Source organism: Somniosus microcephalus, chromosome 5, assembly GCF_052327205.1.
Source record: "Somniosus microcephalus isolate GS21.2 chromosome 5, FLI_Smic_1.0, whole genome shotgun sequence".
Lineage (NCBI taxonomy): Eukaryota > Metazoa > Chordata > Chondrichthyes > Squaliformes > Somniosidae > Somniosus > Somniosus microcephalus.
Genome location: NC_140991.1, coordinates 44573632 through 44595702, shown reverse-complemented (window position 1 = coordinate 44595702; position 22071 = coordinate 44573632). Strand labels below are relative to the sequence as shown.

The 22071-nt window shown below is 46.9% G+C and overlaps 1 protein-coding gene across 2 annotated transcripts in view; it reads right to left on the bottom strand.

Moving 5' to 3' along the window:
• The window catches only part of LOC147117022 (uncharacterized), a 242969-nt gene that overhangs the window by 120662 nt on the left and 100236 nt on the right, over window positions 1–22071 (bottom strand). For both annotated transcript variants that reach the window (XM_085987596.1, XM_085987597.1), the window contains 2 exons: window positions 9058–9129; window positions 8889–8969 (listed from right to left, as the gene is read on the bottom strand). In XM_085987596.1, the coding sequence (XP_085843722.1) occupies window positions 8889–8969; window positions 9058–9129 (153 nt within the window). The remainder of the gene's footprint in view (window positions 1–8888; window positions 8970–9057; window positions 9130–22071) is intronic.

Below are 22071 nucleotides of genomic sequence, written 5' to 3'. Positions count from 1 at the left end.
CTTTTCTTCTTTATTCAGGGTCCTTTAGTTACCTTGTCGCCAAATATGATAAATCCATGTAGTGAGACAAGGACTCGAAGAGGCGATATCGTAGAATTAGCACGAGTACTTTATTAACAAACAGAGTAACAAACATCATGCCTGCATCCTGGCATTTCACCCTTGCTGACCTTGACAGGAAGCAAACCTCTGACCTTAGCAGCAGCATTGGCTACAGCACCACCTGGTGGATAACCTTAATCATAACATCACAGATTACTATATTGCTAAACTAAAAACTGCCACAAAATAAACATTACAAACTAAATTTATAAATGAAATCATGCCATATTGCATACAAACATAAACTAATCATCCTTGTGCATTTCCTTAATGCCCATCTTCCGTCTGCCTTTGCCTGTCCTAGTGCTCCTACGTAGTGCTACCCCAGTGGTTGTAGCCTGGCTGGTGACTTTCAGTGGAGGAAACTGCAGATGGCCTTGGAGGATGACCTCGAGCAGCTCTGGGTCTAGAAGGCCCAGCTGCCAACTGCAATACCTCGGGATGGGCAACAGAAGTCTAGGCTGGCTAGCTGATAGGCAACAGCAAGGGCACTAGCCAAGTGGCAGGGGTGGGAGGACGAATGCTGTCATCCTGTGAGAAGACAGCAGGTCTGTGCTCCACGGAGCCACTGCCGCTCCCCTGGGGCGGCGCCTCAGCAATCCTAGTAATGTGTTGGAGGGCAGTTTGCTGGACTGCTGTGACACCCTGCAAGCCCCTTTGAGCACTGTCGTCCACAGCCATGATGGCAGCAGTCTGAACTTGCATGGCAGCAAGCTCACCTATCCTCTAGTCTCAAGCCTCTAATCTATCCTCTAAGATACGCGCAGTGTCAGTATCCGAGCTGGTGGCTGCTAGTGTGAAATCAAGTGATGGTGCAGTGTCTGCATCATCACTCACTTCTTGGTGTTCCTCCACTGCCTGGAAAAAGGCACAAGGGTCAAGTTGTGGTGAGGGAGGGGGGAGGGGAGTAAGAGGTGCATGCTTATACCATCTGCAGCTTGTAAATCAGAAGAGATTGTGGGATGAGGGGGAAGTGGAATATGAGAAGCAGGATTAGGTATGAGGATACCATCATCTTTGATGGTTTCAGCCCTGCCGCTGGCCATGGCCTCAGTAATGGTTGTTTCAAAAATCATCAGCACCATCTCTGCCATAGGGGTTAGGAAATGCAGGCGCGCCTGTCCCCCTCCAGTTAGCTTCTGCTGCCTCTGGTTGTGCACCACCTTGTCCTGCAAGACAGAGGGAAGTATGTCAGTGAGTGTCGTGCAATCTGTTTGGTGATGTGGCTGTCATGGTTGAATAGCTGGCAGTGTGTGCAAGCTGTGAGATGTGGGTGTGAGGCTTGCAGCAGTGCTAAGTTTGAGGGTGAGGTGAAGCATTGTTGTTACATGCAAGTCATAGCAATTGTGAATACTTAACTTAATTAAATTATAAAAAGATGAAAATATTTAGAATACATTTCTAATCAATGTTCAGAAAGGAAATGGCTCTTGTTTAAATTCCTCATCAAACAGTCTGCTGTTAGGTATGAGTACTAATTGATAGACATTGTTGGTAGGTGAGTGATGGGGGTGTGGTGAATTGAGCAGTGGCTGAGGCTAGTGGCGCAGTTGGTAGGAAATGGCATTTGATGATGCTGTGGCGACACGCCACCACTGGACATAATCCGCTCACGGCGGCACGGACAGTTTAAGCAGACGCCCCCAGCCGGGGGCCCTTTCCTCCAGCAACTTGTTTCCCGCAGGGACAGGCTGCCGGGAGCACTTCCTGTCTGGGGCGTATTTAAGTGGATGCGCGGGCTTTTCCAGTTCCTCTTTGCCATGAGGTAGAATAAAAGCAGTTGTGTTTTACTAGCTCTGGTCTCAACTCCCACGTTTGCCGCGGTATCTCAACACTGGTGACCCCGACGCTCAGGACGAATCCTAAGCTAGCATGGCGGAAACAAACGCAGTCACGGTGAAACTACCGGACTTTTGGGAGAACCTGGCCGAAGCCTGGTTTGTTCAAGCCGAGTCCAGATTCCGGCTGAAACACATTACAGTCGACGCCACAAAGTACGACTACCTCTTCTCCTCTCTCACCTACGCCACAGTCCCCAAGGTTTGGGCAGCGCTGCAGGATCCACCAACGGAAGGCAAGTACGAACATCTGAAGGCTGCGCTCCTTAAAAAATTTCAAACGTCCTCTTACCAGCGCAACTGCCAACTCCTTGACCTCCCCGGCCTTGGTGACGCTTCACCCTCGGATCTGCTTTCCCACAAGCTGTCCCTCTCGGACGACAAAAACACCGGCGCCCTCTTTCGCACGCTTTTCATTCGGCAGCTCCCCGCCAGCATCCGCCCGCTCATTGTGGAGTCTGGCTCCACGGACCTGAATGACATAGCCGAAAAGGCCGCCCGGCTGCTCTCTGCACAGTCCGCTCGCGACGTCGCGCCCGACCTCACGGCAACGACCACGCGGGCTTCCCGGCCCACTAGGCCCGACCGCCCTACCACTCCGGGTCACTGCTACTACCACACCCGTTTTGGCGCTAGGGCCCAACGTTGCACGCCACCGTGTACTTTCAAACCGCCCCCCCCGCTCCGGCCCCCGCGATGGCCGCGGGGCAAAAGGGGCCTCTACTGTACGTCACCGACGACAGAACCAACCGCCGATTTCTGTGCGACACAGGGGCCCAGCACAGCATCACCCCCGCCTCCGCCCTCGAAATCCAACGCGGCACACGGGGTATCACGCTGGCCGCAGCCAATGGCTCTGACATCCGCACATATGGCACCCGCATGGTCACGCTCGACCTCGCGGGCCGCCGCTACCGCTGCGAGTTCCTCACAGCCAAGGTCCTCTGCCCACTCATCGGCGCCGACTTCCTACGCGCCCACGGCCTCCTTGTCGACATCCCGAGGCACCGCCTCGTCGACATCAACACTATGGCCCCCATCCCCGGCGCATTCACCCCGGCCCGTTCGGCCGGCCTGACGACCTACTGCCTCGCCAGAGCCACGGACGACTACTCGGCACTCCTAGCCAAGTTTCCCGCCCTCACTAACCCGACCTTTTCGGCCAAAGCCGCCAAACACGGTGTGGAGCACTATATCCCCACCACCGGCCCCCCAATTTCTGCCCACGCCCGCAGACTCAACCCTGCCAAGCTGGAAATCGCGCGGGCCGAGTTCACCACCATGGAGCAACTCGGCATCATCCGCCGCTCCAGCAGTCCTTGGGCCTCGCCCCTCCACATCGCCCCCAAGCCCGGCGGAGGCTGGCGCCCTTGCGGGGACTACCGCCGCCTCAACGACGCCACCACCCCCGACCGATACCCGGTGCCACACATCCAGGACTTCTCGGCCCGACTGGCCGGACGAACCGTCTTTTCCAAGGTTGACCTGGTGCGCGGTTACCACCAAGTCCCCGTACACCCCGCGGACATCCCCAAAACGGCCGTCATCACCCCATTCGGCCTGTTCGAGTTCCTGAGGATGCCCTTCGGCCTCAAGAATGCAGCCCAGGCTTTCCAGCGCCTTGTGGACTCAGTCCTCCGGGACCTGAACTTCCTATTCGTCTATCTAGACGGCATTCTCGTGGCCAGCTCCTCCAAACAGGAACACCTCGAACACCTTCGCATCCTGTTCGGGCACCTAGCCCAACACGGGCTCATCCTCAGCCCGGCGAAGTGCCAATTCGGCCTAACCGAGATCGATTTTCTCGGTCACCACATCACCCCTGCTGGGGCCGTCCCCCTGCCCAACAAGGTGCAGGCCGTCCAGCAAGTCCCCCGCCCCACAACCATCAAGGGCCTCCAGGAGTTCCTCGGGATGGTGAACTTCTACAACAGGTTCATCCCCAGAGCTGCAGCCCTCATGAAGCCCCTATACGACTCCCTCCGAGGTAAATCCAGCAAGATGGACGTAGCCTGGACCACTGACACGTCAGCCGCCTTCGACGCCACCAAAAACGCGCTCGCCGACGCCACCCTGCTTGCGCACCCGAGGGCCGATGCCCGGGTCGCGCTCACCACCGACGCCTCCGACCACGCGGTCGGCGCCATGTTCGAGCAGTGGGTCAATGGCGCATGGCAGCCACTTGCCATCTACAGCCGCCAACTGCGCCCCCCGGAGGTCAAATACTCCACTTTCGACCGCAAGCTTCTCGCGCTCCACCTGTCGGTCCACCATTTCAGGTTCCTCCTGGAAGGCCGCCCCTTCACCGCGTACGTGGACCACAAGCCGCTCACATACGCGATGGCCAAGCACACCGAACCCTGGTCCGCTAGGCAGCAACGCCAGCTCGTGTCCGAGTTTACTACAGACATCCAGCACGTCTCCGGTAGAGACAACGTTGTCGCCGACTGCCTTTCCTGTCCCGCCATCTGCGCGAATCACCTCGCGGTCGACTACGCGCAACTAGCAGCGGCCCAGCTCACGGACCCAGACCTCCTCTCGGCGGCTACCAGCCTGCCAGGGCTACGTCTAGCCAAGGTCGCGCATGGGGCCGAAGCCACAGCAGTCACTTGCGACGTCTCACTCGGCCAACCCAGGCCGGTCGTCCCTGCAACCTGGAGCCGCCGCATCTTCGACGCGCTCCACGGGCTCTCCCACCCTGGTTCCCGCGCATCCGTCAAACTCCTCTCCCAGCGCTTCGTCTGGCGCGGCCTCAGCAGAGATGTTCAGACTTGGGCCACCTCCTGCCAACCGGCTAAGGTACAGCTGCACACAAAAGCACCCCTGGGAGACTTCGAGGTACCCAGCTGCCGCTTCGACCACGTACACGTCGACATCGTCGGTCCTCTGCCGCCATCGCAAGGCCAAACTTATCTCCTCACGATGGTCGACCGCTACACACGCTGGCCTGAGGCAGTGCCGCTGACCTCCACCACCACAGCCGACATCGCCAGGGCGTTCGTTAACACCTGGGTTGCGAGGTTCGGCGTACCGGCCGACATAACCTCCGACAGAGGCGCCCAGTTCACCTCCGAACTCTGGACGGCCACAGCACGTAACCTCGAGGTGACGCTCCACCGAACCACGGAGTACCACCCGCAGGCCAACGGGTTTTGTGAACGCTTCCACAGGTCACTCAAGGCCTCACTCCGCGCCGGCCTGCAGGACAGTACCTGGACTGACCGCCTACCGTGGGTGCTACTAGGCCTACGCACCGCGGTCAAGGAAGACCTCCAGTCCTCGGCAGCGGAGTTAGTCTACGGACAACCGCTGCGCGTCCCAGGCGAATTCCTTCCGGAAGCTACCACGCCTTGGTCGGCCGAACAGCAGCGGCTCAACTCTTTCTCTTCCGCTCAGCAGTTCGCCCCACTTCCGGTCAACCGACACGGCGAACTCGCACCTCACGTCCCGCCAAATTTACAGCAGGCGCGCTTCGTCTTCGTGCGACACGACGCGCACCGCGGTCCCCTGCGACCCCCGTACGACGGACCGTACGAGGTACTACAAACCGGGGACAAGGTCTTCAAGCTGCGACTCGGCGACAGGGTCGACACAGTCTCCATCGACCGGCTCAAACCAGCACACACAGAACCAGGGGAACAGGTCCCCGTGGCCCGGCCTCCAACTAGAGGCCGTCCCGCCAGCAAGCCAGCACAGCCGGCGGCGAACCGCCCGGCCCCACCAACTAGACCGGCGACCACTCAGAGCCGCTGCGGCAGAACCATCAGACCACCGTCACAACTCGTCCACTCCTTCTAAGCGGATTCTGGGGGGAGCTCTGTGGCGACACGCCACCACTGGACATAATCCGCTCACGGCGGCACGGACAGTTTAAGCAGACGCCCCCAGCCGAGGGCCCTTTCCTCCACCAACTTGTTTCCCGCAGGGACAGGCTGCCGGGAGCACTTCCTGTCTGGGGAGTATTTAAGTGGATGCGCGGGCTTTTCCAGTTCCTCTTTGCCATGAGGTAGAATAAAAGCAGTTGTGTTTTACTAGCTCTGGTCTCGACTCCCACGTTTGCCGCGGTATCTCAATAATGCATTCATTGACCGTGACCACTCGTGTGAGGTCACTGACCTTCTTGCGGCATTGCATCTAGGTCCTGGGAGCTTGACTCCTGGCACTGATGGCTATCTGCTTCCACTGCCTTTTGACCGTGTGTCTGGAGGGCCTTCTGCCTCCTTGCGGAGGCAGGACATCTCTCCTCCTTTCCCGCCTCCTCCACCAAAACCTCCAGTGCAGCATCGCAAAACTTTGGAGCCCACTCTCTCCCATGTTGTGCCATTCCTCACTGTTTCATAAGAACATAAGAACATAAGAAATAGGAGCAGGAGTAGGCCAATCGGCCCCTCGAGCCTGCTCCACCATTCAATAAGATCATGGCTGATCTGATCCTAACCTCAAATCTTCTATCACTCTGCATCCACCCGAACCCATGTGATCTCCCGGGAGAGGCGAAAAACCAGATAAAGACCCAATGGCCAATTTGGGAGAAAAAAATCTGGGAAATTCCTCTCCGACCCATCTAGGCGATCGAAATTCTTCCAGGAGATCACTCTGTCCCTATATTTTCTACAGTACTTACCTTCTGTAAAGGCGATCTCCACCCCAGTCAGGAACAGGAATAAAACCATCTCCTGAAATCTAACAGAATTAGAACACAGTAGGAGCAGAACAAGGCTACACGGCCCCTGGGCCCGCTCCACTACCCACAGGGCCATGACCATTCCGAACCCAGACTCATGTCCAATTTCCTGCCCGCTCCCCGTAACCCTTTATTCCCTTTACTTCTAGGAAACTATCTATTTCTGTTTTAAATTTATTTAATGATGTAGCTTCCACAGCTTTCTGGGGCAGCAAATTCCACAAACCTACCACCCTCTGAGTGAAGAAGTTTCTCCTCATCTCAGTTTTGAATGAGCAGCCCCTTATTTTAAGATTATGCCCCCTAGTTCTAGTTTCACCCATCATTGGGAACATCCTCACCGCATCCACCCGATCAAGCCCCTTCACAATCTTATATGTTTCAATAAGATCGCCTCTCATTCTTCTGAACTCCAATGAGTAGAGTCCCAATCTACTCAACCTCTCCTCATATGACCACCCCCTCATCCCCGGGATTAACCGAGTGAACCTTCTTTGTACTGACTCGAGAGCAAGTATGTCTTTTCTTAAGTATGGACACCAAAACTGTATGCAGTATTCCAGGTGCGGCCTCACCAATACCTTGTACAACTGCAGCAATACCTCCCTGTTTTTATATTCCAACCCCCTAGCAATAAAAGCCAACATTCCATTGGCCTTCTTAATCACTTGCTGCACCTGCATACTAACTTTTTGAGTTTCGTGCACCAGGACCCCCAGATCCCTTTGTACTACAGTACTTTCCAGTTTCTTGCCATTAAGATAATAACTTGCTCTATGATTTTTCCTGCCAAAGTGCATAACCTCACACTTTCCAGTATTGTATTCCATCTGCCAAATCTCTGCCCACTTACTTAGCCTGTCTATGTCCCTTTGCAGGTTTTTTATGTCCTCCTCACTCACTACTTTCCCTCCCATCTTTGTATCATCTGCAAACTTTGATATGTTACACTCGGTCCCCTCCTCCAAATCGTTAATATAGATTGTAAAGAGTTGGGGACCCAGCACTGACCCCTGCGGAACACCACTAGTTACTGGTTGCCAATCTGAGAACGAACCATTTATCCCAACTCTCTGCTTTCTGTTAGAGAGCCAATCCTCCACCCACGCCAGAATATTACCCCCAATCCCGTGATTTTTTATCTTGAGCAATAATCTTTTGTGTGGCACCTTGTCAAATGCCTTTTGGAAGTCTAAATACACTACGTCCACTGGTTCCCCTTTATCCACCCTGTATGTTACTTCCTCAAAAAACTCAAGCAAATTTGTTAAACATGACTTCCCCTTCATGAAACCATGCTGAGTTTGCCCTATTAAATTATGTTTATCCAAATGTCCCGTTACTGTCTCCTTAATAATGGACTCTAACATTTTCCTCGGACAGGTTCACTTCCTGCACGACTCCTGCTCCAGTCACAATCCACGTCCCCTTTAAGGAGGTGCAGGCGAGCTTTAAGTGCTGCTAGGAAATTACGATTTTGGCCCCCAGCTGAAGTGTGCAGCCAATGAACAGCCCGGGGAGTTCTGGTGGCACACAGAAATCATTAAAATGAGCAGGCAGCACAAAGTAGGCGTGCAGCTTCCATTTCAATCAGTGGGCACGGGTTAATCGCGCAGTGATCCCCACGCCCATTTTCGGGGGCTATACAATTTAGCCCCCTCAATGTTTTTCCATGTTTTGGAACACGGCCATTCCAGTCAACCCACTGGTACAAGGAAGGTAAAAGAAATAAAATCAAATTTAATTATTTAATTTTAAATGATAATCCTTACAAATGCATAGGGCACTTTGATCAGCACCATTATGTCATACGAGTTGTCTCTTGCCATTCTCTGCAGACATTTTTTTTGGTCAGCTGGATATCTTCCATTCCTCAGTGGAAATAAACTATTATAAGTCAGTGAGGCCTTTTCAGATATCTAGCTGACCAAAAAAATGTCTGCAGAGATTGCCAAGAAGAGATGTTATTCTTGTTAAATGCAAGTCATAGCAAGTATGTGAATATTTAACTTAATTCAACTATAAAAAGATGAAAATATTTAGAATACATTTCTAATCAATGTTCAGAAAGGAAATGGCTCTTGTTTAAATTCTTCATCAAACAGTCTGCTGATACTGTCACGGCTTACAAAAGAATGGCCCATTGCACAATAGCACTGGAGGGCTGATGCTGCCTGTGAAACCTTACTCTGGGTTGAGTCACTGCTTTTAGGAGGAGATAATTGGAAAAAGACAAAAAAGTGCATAGTCTATAAATTACTTACAAAACTTTCAGGAAACGTAATCCATGCTTTGTCCTAAAGAGATCCCTTTGTACCGCAAACAACTTGTTGTTGCTCATATCTCTTTTGAAAGAAAGGATGCATTTTAATATGTAAAGTATTTTGTACCATACTATGATTTAATTTGTTTTTATGTTTTAATTAAACTTACATAAGTTCAATTTCTGGAGTAGGCTGGAACATATAATCTGCAATAAACCTAATCTGATTATAAGATAAAAACCTGTGATATAAAGAAAGAAGAACATGAAGGAATATACAGTTCCACAAAACAGGTGGCCCTTTAGCCCACTGAATAAATAGAACATACCATCGGCAAAAAACATGATTAGCATTTAAACAGTTCAAACGCACAACAGGAGCTTGAAGAACATGAATGGTTAAGATCAGTTTCTCTTCCAGTAGAAGCAATTCACAAGTTCAGGGATGAATAATAAATTGGTCAGAGATAAATATTACACAGAAAATAGGAGCAGGCCATTCGGCCCCTCGAGCCTGTTCCGCCATTTAATGAGGTCATGGCTGATCATCCAAATTCAGTACCCTGTCCCTGCTTTCTCCCCATATCCCTTGATCCCTTTAGCCTTAAGAAATATATCCAACTCCTTCTTGGATATATTTAATAAGTTGGCTTCAACTGTCTTCTGTGGTAGAGAATTCCACAGGTTCACCACTCTCTGGGTGAAGAAATTCCTCCTCATCTCAGTCCTAAATGGCTTACCCCTTATCCTTAGACTGTGACCCCTGGTTCTGGACTCCCCTGCCATCGGGAACATCCTTTCTGCATCTAGTCTGTCCAGTCCTGTTAGAATTTTATAAGTTTCAATGAGATCCACTCTCATTCTTCTAAACTCTAGCAAATATAAGCCTAATTGACCCAATCTCTCTTCATACATCATTCCTGCCATCCCAGGTATCAGCCTGGTGAATCTTCGCTGCACTCCCTCCATGGCAAGAACATCCTTCCTCAGATAAGGCGACCAAAACTGCACACAATACTCAAGGTGTGGTCTCACCAAGGCCCTGTACAACTGCAGCAAGACATCCTTGCTCCTGTACTCGAATCCTATCGCTATGAAGGCCAACATATCATTTGCCTTCTTAACCGCCTGCTGCACCTGCATGCTTACCTTCAGCGACTGGTGCACAAGGACATCCAGGTCTCGTTGCACTTCCCCGTTTCCCAATCTATTGTCGTTCAGATAATAATCCGTCTTCCTGTTTTTGCCACCAAAGTGGATAACCTCGCATTTATCCACATTATACTGCATCTGCCATGCATCTGCCCAATCACCCAACCTGTCCAAATCATACTGGAGTTTCTCTGCATCCTCCTCGCAGCACACACACCCACCCAGCTTTGTGTCATCTGCAAACTTGGAGATATTACATCTAGTTCCCTCATCTAGATCATTAATATATATTGTGAATAGCTGGGGTCCTAGCACCGATCCCTGTGGTACCCCACGAGTCACTGCCTGCCACTCGGAAAGAGACCCGTTTATTCCAACACTTTGCTTCCTGTCTGCCAACCAGTTCTCTATCCAAGTCAGTACCTTACCCCCAATCCCATGTACTTTAACTTTGCACGCCAATCTCTTATGCGGGACCTTATCGAAAGCCTTCTGAAAGTCCAATTACACCACATCCACTGGTTCTCCCTTATCTATTCTACCAGTTACATCCTCAAAAAATTACAGTAGATTAGTCAAGCATGATTTACCTTTTGTAAATCCATGTTAACTTTGTCCGATCCTGTCACTGTTTTCCAAGTGCTCTGCTATTACATCTTTTATAATGGACTCTAGCATTTTCCCCACTACCGATGTCAGGCTTACCAGTCTATAATTCCCCGATTTCTCTGTACCACCTTTTTAAATAGTGGGGTTACATTAACTACCCTCCAATCCATGGGAACTGTTCCAGAGTCTATAGAATTTTGGAAGATGACCAGCAATGCATCTACTATTTCTAGGGCCACTTCCTTAAGTACCCTAGGATGTAGATAATCAGGCCCTGGGAATTTATTGGCCTTCAATCCCATCAATTTCCCTAACACCATTTCCCTACAAATACTGATTTCATTCAATTCCTCCCTCTCATTAGACCCTATGTTCCCTGAAATCTCTGGAAGGTTATTTGTGTCCTCCTTTGTGAAGACAGAACCAAAGTATGTATTTAATTTCAGCCATTTCTTTGTTTCCCATTATAAATTCCCCTGATTCTGACTGCAAGGGACCTACGCTTGACTTCACCAATCTTTTTCTCTTCACATATCTATGTGAAGCTTTTAGTCAGTTTTTATGTTCCCTGCAAGTTTACTCTCATATTCTATTTTCCCCCTCTTAATTAATCCCTTTGTCCTCCTTTGCTGAATCCTAAACTGATCCCAATCCTCAGTTTTGCTGCTTTTTCTGGCCAATTTATATGTCCTCTCCTTGGATCTTATGCTATCCCTAATTTCCTTTGTTAGCCACGGTTGAGTCACCTTTTTTGTTTTATTTTTATGCCAAACAGGGATGAACAAATTCTGTAGTTCATCCATGCGATCTTTAAATGTTTGCCATTGCCTATCCACCGTCAACCCTTTAAGTAACGTTCCCCAATCCATCCTAGCCAACTCGCGCCTCATACCATCGTAGTTTCCTTTATTTAAATTCAGGACCTTAGTCTCTGAGTCAACTACTTCACTCTCCATCTTAATGAAGAATTCTATCATATTATGATCGCTCCTTCCCAAGGGGCCTCGCACAAGATTGCTAATTAATCCTTTCTCATTACATAATACCCAGTCTAAGATGGCCTGATCTCTAGTTGGTTCCTCGACATATTGGTCCAGGAAACCATCCCGTATACACTCTAGGAATTGCTCCTTCACAGTATTGTTACTAATTTGGTTAGCCCAAACTATATGTAGATTAAAGTCACCCATGATAACTGCTGTGCCCTTATTGCACACGTCTCTAATATCCCGTTTAATGCCATCCCCAACCTCAGCATTACTGTTTGGGGGTCTGTATACAACTCCCACTAATGTTTTCTGCCCATATAGTATGGACTGCATACTGGGAAGAGCATCAATCGTAGAAGGAATTTCTTTAAGGAGAGTTAATTTATAAATAACAATGTTATCTATCTTCTGAATTCACTCGTCTTTATACATCAAAGAGGGCCAACAATATGACCCTGCATATAATCAAGTATGTGATATCTGTAAGGTAAGCAGGCGCTTAATTTTCAAATGAGCCAGGGTTTGGAACACAGCCGTGGCTCAGTCGGTAGCACCCTCGCCTCTGAGTCAGAAAGTTGTGGGTTCAAGTTCCACTCCAGAGACTTGAGCACAAAAAGTGCACACCAGTGCAGTATGGAGGGAGTGCTGCACTGTCGGAGGTGCCATCTTTCGGATGAGACGTTAAAACGTGGCCCTGTCTGCTCTCTCAGGTGGAGGTAAAAGATCCCTTGGCATTATTTCAAAGAGCAGGGGATTTATCCCTCAAATCAATATGACTAGAAACAGATTATCTGGTCATTACCACATTGCTGTTTGTGGGAGCTTGCTGTGCACAAATTGGTTGCCGCGTTTCATATATTACTTCAAAAAGTATTTCATTGGCTGTAAAAGCTTTGGGACGTCCTGAGGTTGTGGAAGGCGCTTATATAAATGCAAGTCTTTCTTTTTATTTACTAAAGTGGAACTGTGTTTAGTGTGGCCTACAGCTTTAAGAACATAAAGTGCCCAGCGTGTGAGAAAGTCCTCCAAATGGGTACACCCTGAGGTCAGTTAGAGACTGAGGTTGCTATGGAAAATTTCTCTAGATTGGCAACTGATGTAAATCCCCTTGGAGAGGCCAGATTATCAAGGTCACATAACCTATCAAGAAATGATGGGCTTGCCTCATTTTTTTTTAAATGCTTCAGTTATGATTTGTTGATCGCTCAAATATATTTACAATGCAATCAGGAGTAAGTGTGACAGACTTCGCTCATGCAATACTTTCAAATGTCAGACACACCAGACACAAAACTTATTATGTATATAGTAGTAAATCGCAAATGGCCTTGCTCAAGGCTATTTTGGATCATTCACAGTTGTGGCAAAATGTAACATTTTGGCCACAGTGTATTTTTATTCTGTCAGAGTTAAAACCAAGTTAGCTTAAAGAAGTAACTGTGTCTAGAAGCTTCACATCTTAATACACCACTGTATCCATTCCCAGATGATATCCGCTGATTTTTAATATGTCAATAAAGGTTATTTCAGAAGCCATTTGGGTTGTCACCAACAGCTGCTTTGCTTGTTCTGCAGGTGGTCTATTATGACTAAAAGAATTTGCAATCAGGTGGCAAATGGGCTTGGGTCTGAGCCCGATTAGGTGAACAGCGCTGACACTCCAGGGTAGTTCCTGTAACTGCAGATATCCTCTGCGTCTTTAAATATTTGATTGCTAGATTTTATTGAGTGATACACTTTTGATTTCCTTTGTTCCTAATCAAACATTCAAAAGGGTACCAAAGGTGCTCCTAGGTAGTCACTTCTTCTGAGGCCATCAAGAGAAAGGCAAGCTGAATCTGTGGTAAAGAGGTGAACAACCTCATGTAAAGATTTTGTAAAGGTATGTTATCTCCTGTCCTATATTACTGTAAATATTAGCAATGGGTCACATTGATTTATTATTTTTGGTATTTGAGGAATTGATATGTTCTGTAAAGTATTTTAATCTGCTGTATTGCATATTCCTATTGCTTATGTTTTTTAATAAACCTGATCTGTAGTTTATAGCCCAGACCACAGTCTAATACAGTTCTGATGAAGGGTCACAGACCTGAAACGTTAACTCTGTTTCTCTCTCCAGGGATGCTGCCTGGCCTGCTGAGTGTCTGCAGCATTTTCTGTTGTTATTTCACAGTCTAATACAGTTTGGTTTGACCACTTTTCTAAGTCTAGGTTTACCAGATGGCTCGTAACATATCCAGTAATCTAAATACAGTGAGAAGGATTTCTGTTCAACCCTTAGGCTGGCTACATTACCATATATTGGGTTTATAAAGGCACACTGTGGTTCATAGGGAGCAAGGGTTCATCTCTGGCAGTGGTTGGCCTTGAACCCAATAGAAGTATCTATGGGGACCTTGGTTACATATTAAAAATTCAACCATTGAGCTAAACTTATCTCAAATGATTAAATTTACAGGTTAAGCTTTTTGAATCAGCAAGCCTGTGAGTACAGTCAAGTTTTTTTAAAGGGAAAACTGAGGGCTTTTGAGGAAGTGAAGAGGTGAGAAGTGCTGGACGATAGTTAGAAGCCATCTTGTTAAGTATTAAGACATCCCACGGATGTGGGCTGCTGTGATACCATTTATTTTGTATTATTATTCGAAGATAAATTGTACATATTTAATTAATCAAGTCTAATTATAACAGCTGTTGTGTATGTTCCCCTTGCTCTGAAATAAAGCAACTCTGCAATTCGTATCTGACCTGATCTAACCAAGTGTTTGCTTGGACCACCTTGAAGTGCTCAGAAGGGGGTACTACTGACCTCCATCTGGCATGACGGTTTATTCCTGAAACTTATCGAAAGCGGGGTAGGAGGTAAAACATATGATGTAATTAAATCAATGTATACAAACAATAAATGTGCAGTTAAAATTGGAGACAAACAAACAAAATACTTCCCACAGGGGCGGGGGGTGACGCAGGGCTCGCCAATCTCACCGACACTCTTTAATATTTACATTAATGGATTGGCAAAACTACTTGAACAATCTACAGCACCCGGCCTCACCCTATATGAATCCAAGGTTAAATTCCTCCTCTATGCCGACGACCTGGTTCTGCTGTCACCAACTAAGGAGGGTCTACAGCAGAACCTGGACCTGCTGGAGTCGTACTGCCAGACTTGGGCCCTGACAATAAATCCCCAAAAAACCAAAGTCCTTGTGTTCCAGCAAAGATCCAAACAACATGGACCCACAATAAATTTCACAGTAGGAACAACCAAAATTGAACAAACCACTCACTACACATACTTGGGCTTAAAAATCAGTTCTACGGGAAACTTCAAACTGGCTGTGAATGAACTGAAAGAGAAAGCAAGAAGGGCTTTCTATGCCATCAAAAAATCAATCCAAATAGAAATCCCAATTAGCATTTGGCTCAAAATTTTCAAATCAGTAATTGAACCAATTGCACTCTATGGCAGTGAGGTCTGGGGACCACTAACACAACAAGATTTTGCAAAATGGGACAAACACCCAATTGAGATCCTACATGCGGAATTCTGTAAAAGTATCCTCCGGACTCAAAGGAAAACAGTAAACAACGCATGCAGGGCGGAACTAGGCCAATACCCATTAATAATCACTATCCAAAAAAGAGCCACCAAATTTTGGAATCACCTACAAATGAGCAACCCCCAATGCTATCACTACGACGCCCTGAAATGCCAAGAGCTGACCATAAAGAAGAATACCCTCAGTCAACTAGTCCTGGGACTCAATAAAGTAACTAATAACAATACTAACAATAACCAGCCCCAGGACAGTGACAGGGTAACACAAAGAATTCGACCCAACACAATCGTCGCTAAGCAAAAGGAAAAATATCTGTCATATTGGGCAGAAACAACAAAAACCCAAAGCAAACTCAATTGCTACTTGGCCCTAAACAGACAATACAACATAGCTGATTACCTGACCATGGTAAAGGATAACAAACTGAGAAGAACCTTGACAAGGTACAGACTTAGCGAACATAGCCTAGCGATCGAAAAAGGCAGACACAGGCAGACCAGGCTGCCAAGAGAAGACAGGATATGCTCTCACTGCAGTCAGGGAGTAGTTGAGACAGAGATGCACTTCCTCACAGCCTGTGGAAAATATCAGGGCATCAGAGAGAATTTCTATCAAAAATTCTCACAAATATGCCCTGAATTCAGAAATCTGACTGACAACCAAAAACTCCCATTCCTACTGGGGGAGGAGAGAAGCTGTGTAACACTGGCGGCACACTATGTTACAGCCTGCCATGAACAGAGGGACAACCAGTAAACTAAGACAAGAGTATATATAAAGGCGAAAATATATTTATAAACTCAGGGATATACCTGTTTATACACTGTATGAATGGAACCGCGTTTATGTGTTCAACCATAAATGTATTTTGATGCTTTGGCAACATAAGATGTACCTTATCATGCCAATAAAGCGATTTGTATTGTATTGTATTGTATTGGGTACTACTGTTACACTACAAAACAGCATCACTGGGGGTGTGAGTCAACTCTCAAAAAAAGTACGGTGCTCAAATTGCTTACAGGAGCAACTGTGACCACTGTACCCGAGAAGGTATCCAATGCAGATCCAAATGTGTGGCACAGAGAAAGAGAGAGTACAGTTTTAAAGGTGCTGTATTGCTGCATAAGAGGTTTGTCAGACTCTGTCTGGAGTACTCTGTGCAGTTCTGGCCAGTTAATCATAGCAAGGATATTACTGAAATTCAGAGGACAGGGGTATACAACAAAAATAATTGCAGGTATCAAGTATTTAAGTTATAAGAAAGTTAAGATAATTGGACTTTATGAAAAAGAGATTTTGAGGTGATTTTATTGAAGTTTCAATCTTCTGACGTGAACTGAAAATATTGATCTGCCCAAATTGAACACTCGAATGAAGTATTGGAATTGCAGAAGGCACACATTAAAATTTCAGATTTAATTTCCTAATAAGTCCTGGGGCAATACCAGTGTACAGTTCTGCAACTGTCTGTTGTATCTCACTTACCAGAATTGGAGACTCTAGCGGCTGTGCATCCTCATGCAAGAACCAAGGCAGGATAAAATTAAATTTCCAATTTGGTTACTTGTAATCTGGAGGTGTGCAGTGAAGTGCTGAAGTCTACAAATTCCAAGGAGATTTGCAGAGCTACTCTTTTTCTGGCCTTGCTTAGACAATTCCATTAAATTCATCAATCAAAAAGAACTTCAAGACCAGGATGGTGTAAATTTATTTTGGAATTCTAAGAAGATCTGAGTTTCAACACATTAGGTAAATGGCTACCAGAGATCCTGCAAACTACTGACTGAGAAAATAAGTTTAAGTAGTTCATTCATAGAGATAAAAGTAAATCCTAAAAAGGAACAAAAAAGTGTTTGAGTCTAATATGGAGCTGGAAAAACATATGGATACATATGAAACACTAAAAAAAAAGATAATACTACCCTGAAATAGGTTACAATTTGTGATAAATCCATGTAGTGAAACAAGAACTCGAAGAGGCGAGATATTAGAATGTCTGTATACTTTATTAACAACTGCGTAGCAAACATACAGGCCTGCATACTGGCATTCCACCTTTGCTGACCTTGACAGGAAGCAACCCCCTGACCTTAACTAGTGGCAGCGCTAGCTACAGCACCACCTGGTGGCTAACCTTAATCATAACATCCCAGATTACAATATTCCTCCCCCCTTAAGAAATTCATACTGAAATCTTAACAACCAACCATTCCTAAGGGTCACATAAGAAGTCTCCATTCACTATGTTCCATACTTGACGAATCTAACAGGTCAGTATCAATCTCTCTGGTGGCTTGCGAGGCCTTTGTGAATGTCTAACAGTAAAGTCCCCGCTTGTTTGTGGTGAAGCCACCAGCTGCTCCTGAGCAGTGCTCAGAGTATCTGACTCGGCAACGATGGTTTCCTCTTGACGAATAAGTTCCTGTGGAATTGTCTCAGTCCATGGTGGTGGCACCACAGATGCACTTGGATAACTGGGGGCAACCCTGTCCTCAGCCATTGCATCTGGAACCTCAATTTCAATTTCCCCTTGTCTAGTAAGTATCTGATCTACATGTCTGCGTACTACCCTACCATCTCCCAACATGACCTTGTATGATACTGGACCTGTCATTGAGTCTATGAAGCCAGGAATCCACTTTGGTCCATAACTGAAATTCCTGATAAGGACCGCATCTCCTTCTCCAAAACTTCGGCTCTTTGTTCTTTTGTCATGGTTCTCTTTTTGTTTGTTTTGTCTGTTTTCCATTTTCCTTTTTAGGTCTGGGTGGACAAGGTCAAGAGTGGAGCATAGTCTATGACCTAATAACATTTCCTGTGGTGGATTGAGGTGTTATTCTGTAGCTGAACAGAACCCGTGACACTTTGGCTGCTAAACTCCCTTCTGCACTTTTTTTCATCATCTCTTTAAATGTTTGTATGGCTCTCTCCGCAAGTCCATTTGAGGATGGATGATATGGAGCCGAGGTCACCTGCACTATGCCATTTTTTCTCATGAACTCTTTTGTCTCTGTACTCACAAAACAAGTGGCATTGTCACTTACCACGATCTCCGGTAGCCCTTGATTACTGAAGCTCTGACGCAGGCAGTCTATAGTAGTAGTGGAGGAAGCAGAATTAACAGAATAAACATCCATCCATTTGGAATGTGCATCAATGATTATGAGGAACATCTTCCCCATGAATGGACCCGCATAATCTAAGTGCAATCTTCTCCATGGTGTATCCGGCCACTCCCAGGGGTGGAGAGGAGCCGCTGCTGGTGCCTTCCTGTGTACCTGACAAGTACTGCATGTCTTGACTAGATTTTTTATCTCCTCATCTAGCTTTGGCCACCACAAGGAACTCCTAGCCAAGGCTTTCATACGCGAGACCCCAGGATGACACTGATGTAGTTGCTCTAGGATAGACTGTTATGCTGGCTGTGGAATAATCACTCGTGCTCCCCACAAAACGCAACCATCCTGCACACTCAGCTCTGTTTTCCCGACACTGTAGGGTGTGAAGTCAGTCCCTTCCGGATATTGTGGCCATCCCCTCACCACATATTCTCGAACTCTAGACAGTACTGGATCTTTACCTGTCCATGTTCTTACTTGCTCTGCAGTCACAAGTGCCGTGTCAGTGTCCTCCAACATCAAAACTCTGTCCTCTGGAGCTGCAAGGATAGGTGTGCCTGGCAGTGGAAGACGGCTCAAGGCATCTGCGTTCCCGTGGTTCTTGCCCGCCTTGTAGACGATGACATACTCATATGCCCTCAACATCACTGCCCACCTCTGGATCCGGGGTGACACCATCTGTGGAACTGCTTTCATTTCATTGAAGAGAGGAGGTTTATGATCGGTGCATATGGTGAACTTCCTGCCATATATGTACTTGTGGAACCTCTGGAACCCAAACATTACTGCTAACACCTCTTTGTATAACTGGGAATAGTTTGTTTCCGCTGGTGTTAGAGTTCGGGACATAAACCCTATTGGTCTTTCAGTTCCATCTTCCATGCGGTGTGAAAGAACTGCCCCCACCCCGTAAGGTGAAGCGTCACAAGAGAGAATGATGTCTTTCTCTGCATTGTAGTGAACCAGCGCATCCGATGACCGCATCATTTTCTTGGACTATTCAAATGAAACCCCCTGCTCCTCTCCCCACTGCCACTGTGTCTCCTTGCGCAGTAGTTTATGAAGCGGTGCTAACACTGTTGACAAGTTTGGTAAAAACCTGTTATAATAGTTCAGCAGTCCCAGGTAAGCTTTTAACTCAGCCACATTGGTAGGAGCAGGGGCATCCTGCAGTGCTTGTACCTTCTCCTTGATTGGATGGAGCCCGGTGGCGTCCACTGTGTCCCAAGAACACTGCCTCATTCCCCAGGAAAGTGCACTTACTCCTCTTGAGCCGGAACCCTGCCCTCTCCAATCTCTGTAGTACCTCTCTCAGAGTGCTCAGATGCTCCTGGTCGGTTCTTCCCGTCACCAGAATGTCATCCAGATAGATGGAAACATGCGGAATCCCTTGCAGTACACCTTCGATTGTCCTCTGGAAGATAGCTGGACTAGATGAGACACCAAACAGTAAGCGGTTATATGTAAACAAGCCCTTGTGTGTATTTATGGTGACATACTGCTTTGATTCGTCATCCAATGTAATCTGCAAGTATGCATGACTCATATCCAACTTCGTGAATTTCTTTCCTCCAGCCAGGTTTGCAAAGAGATCCTCTGTTTTGGGAATAGGATACTGCTCTAATTTGGACACCCGATTGACCGTCAATTTATAATCTGCACAGAGTCTTACCGAATTGTCCGGTTTTAGAACAGGTACTATGGGAGCTGCCCATTCTGAACATTTCACTGGCTCCAGTATGTTCTCTCTCAATAGACAGTCAAGCTCACCCTCTACCTTTGGTTTCATGGCATAAGGCACAGGTCGTTGTTTAAAAAACCTTGGCAGTGCCTCCTTGTCTACATAAATCTTAGCTGGGGGGCCATTAAATGTGCCAAGTTCCTCCTTGAACACATTCTCATGTTCACTCAACACTTCTTGCAAAGTCAACTGTTTGCCCTCATCTATTTGATTTACTGCTCCCCAGTCCAATTTAAGTTATTTTATCCAGCCCCGACCTAACAGGTTTGGTCCGGTACCCAATACTATAACTACAGGTAGCCGTTTCACTGTGTCCCTGTGCTGCACAGTCACATTAGCTGCACCTAATGTCGCTACTAGTTCACCTGTATATGTTTTAAGATGCAGAGAGCAAGACTTTAACTCTGGAACTTTTGCACGGTTCCACAATTTTGAGTACTTTGCCTTGTTCATTATGGTTACACTGCACCCTGTATCGACTTCAAAGTTCACCTTAGAGTCATTTACTGTCAGTTGCAATGTGATAGGAGCCACTCTTGGAATGTTCTCTAACATGCTATACATTATGAACATGTCCTCTTCTTCCTCAGCTCCCCCGCTGATGTGGTGTGCTCCATGTTTTTTCACTTCTCTTCCTTGGTTTTGCTTTCCTCCCCCTTTTGGTTTGGATTCCTCCCCAGGTGATTTTGCCCTGCATGCTCGTTTAATGTGTCCTTGTTTCCCACACTTGTGACACTTTTCCTCTAGAAACCGGCATTCACTCGCCAGGTGATCGCCCTTGCATCTAGAACATGCCTTCACATGCTCACGTTGTGGTTTCTGACGCACGTTTAACTTGTGCACAATAACCTGACCTGCAACTTGCTTAGCATTAGCCCTGTCTGAACCCTATATTTCTTTTACATCTCGGTTCGCTGTCTCTATGGCTTGAGCAAGTTCCAAAGCTTTTTCATAAGTAAGCCCAGTCTCGGATAATAATCTATGCTGCATTCGGTCGTCCATTATTCCGCAAACTAGCCTATCTCTCAGCATTTCCTTCAGGTTGTTCCCATAATTGCAATCTTGTGCCAATTTACGCAACACCGCTACATAGTCCATTATACTCTCTTCCTCTTTTCTGTTCCTTGAATTAAACTTGAACCGCTGTACAATCTCACTAAGCTTGGGTTGAAATGTTCTTTGAGCAAGGCCACTAATTCAACAATTGATTTGTCTCCAGGCTTTTCAGGACTGAGCAGATTCTTCATCAAACTGTAGGTTTGGCTTCCCACCGAACTAAGCAGAATGGCTTTCCTTTTTCCGGCATCATTTATTTCATTTGCTTCGAAGAAATAACCCAACACTTCACAGTATTCCTCCCAGGTTTGTGCTCGAATATCAAAAGCAGAGACCGTTCCTACCGTGGAAGCCATGCTTCCGTCCAATTTGCAGCTAACTTTAGCTCGTGAGTTTGTTCTTTAAAAGTCCCGGCAGACTTCACTTTTTCATGCAGTGTCCTTTTACCTCGTCGCCAAATGTGATAAATCCATGTAGTGAAACAAGAACCCGAAGAGGCGAGATATTAGAATTAGTCTGTATACTTTATTAACAACTGCGTAGCAAACATACAGGCCTGCATACTGCATCCTGTCAAGGTCAGCAAAGGTGGAATGCCAGGAAGCAACCCTCTGACCTTAACTAGTGGCAGCGCTAGCTACAGCACCACCTGGTGGATAACCTTAATCATAACATCCCAGATTACTATAAAATTACAGAAGGATATATTGGCCTTGCAGGGGGTGCAGTGCAAATTCACCAGAATGATACCAGAGCTGAAAGGGTTAAATTATAAAGACAGGTTGCATAGACTAGGCTTGTATTCCCTTGAATATGGAAGATTATGGGGTGAGCTAATTGAGGTGTTTAAGATGACCAAAGGAGTTGATAGGGTAAATAGAGTGAAACTATTTCCTCTGGGGGGGGGGGGGGGGGGGGGGGAGTCCAGAACAAGGGGACATAACCTTAAAAT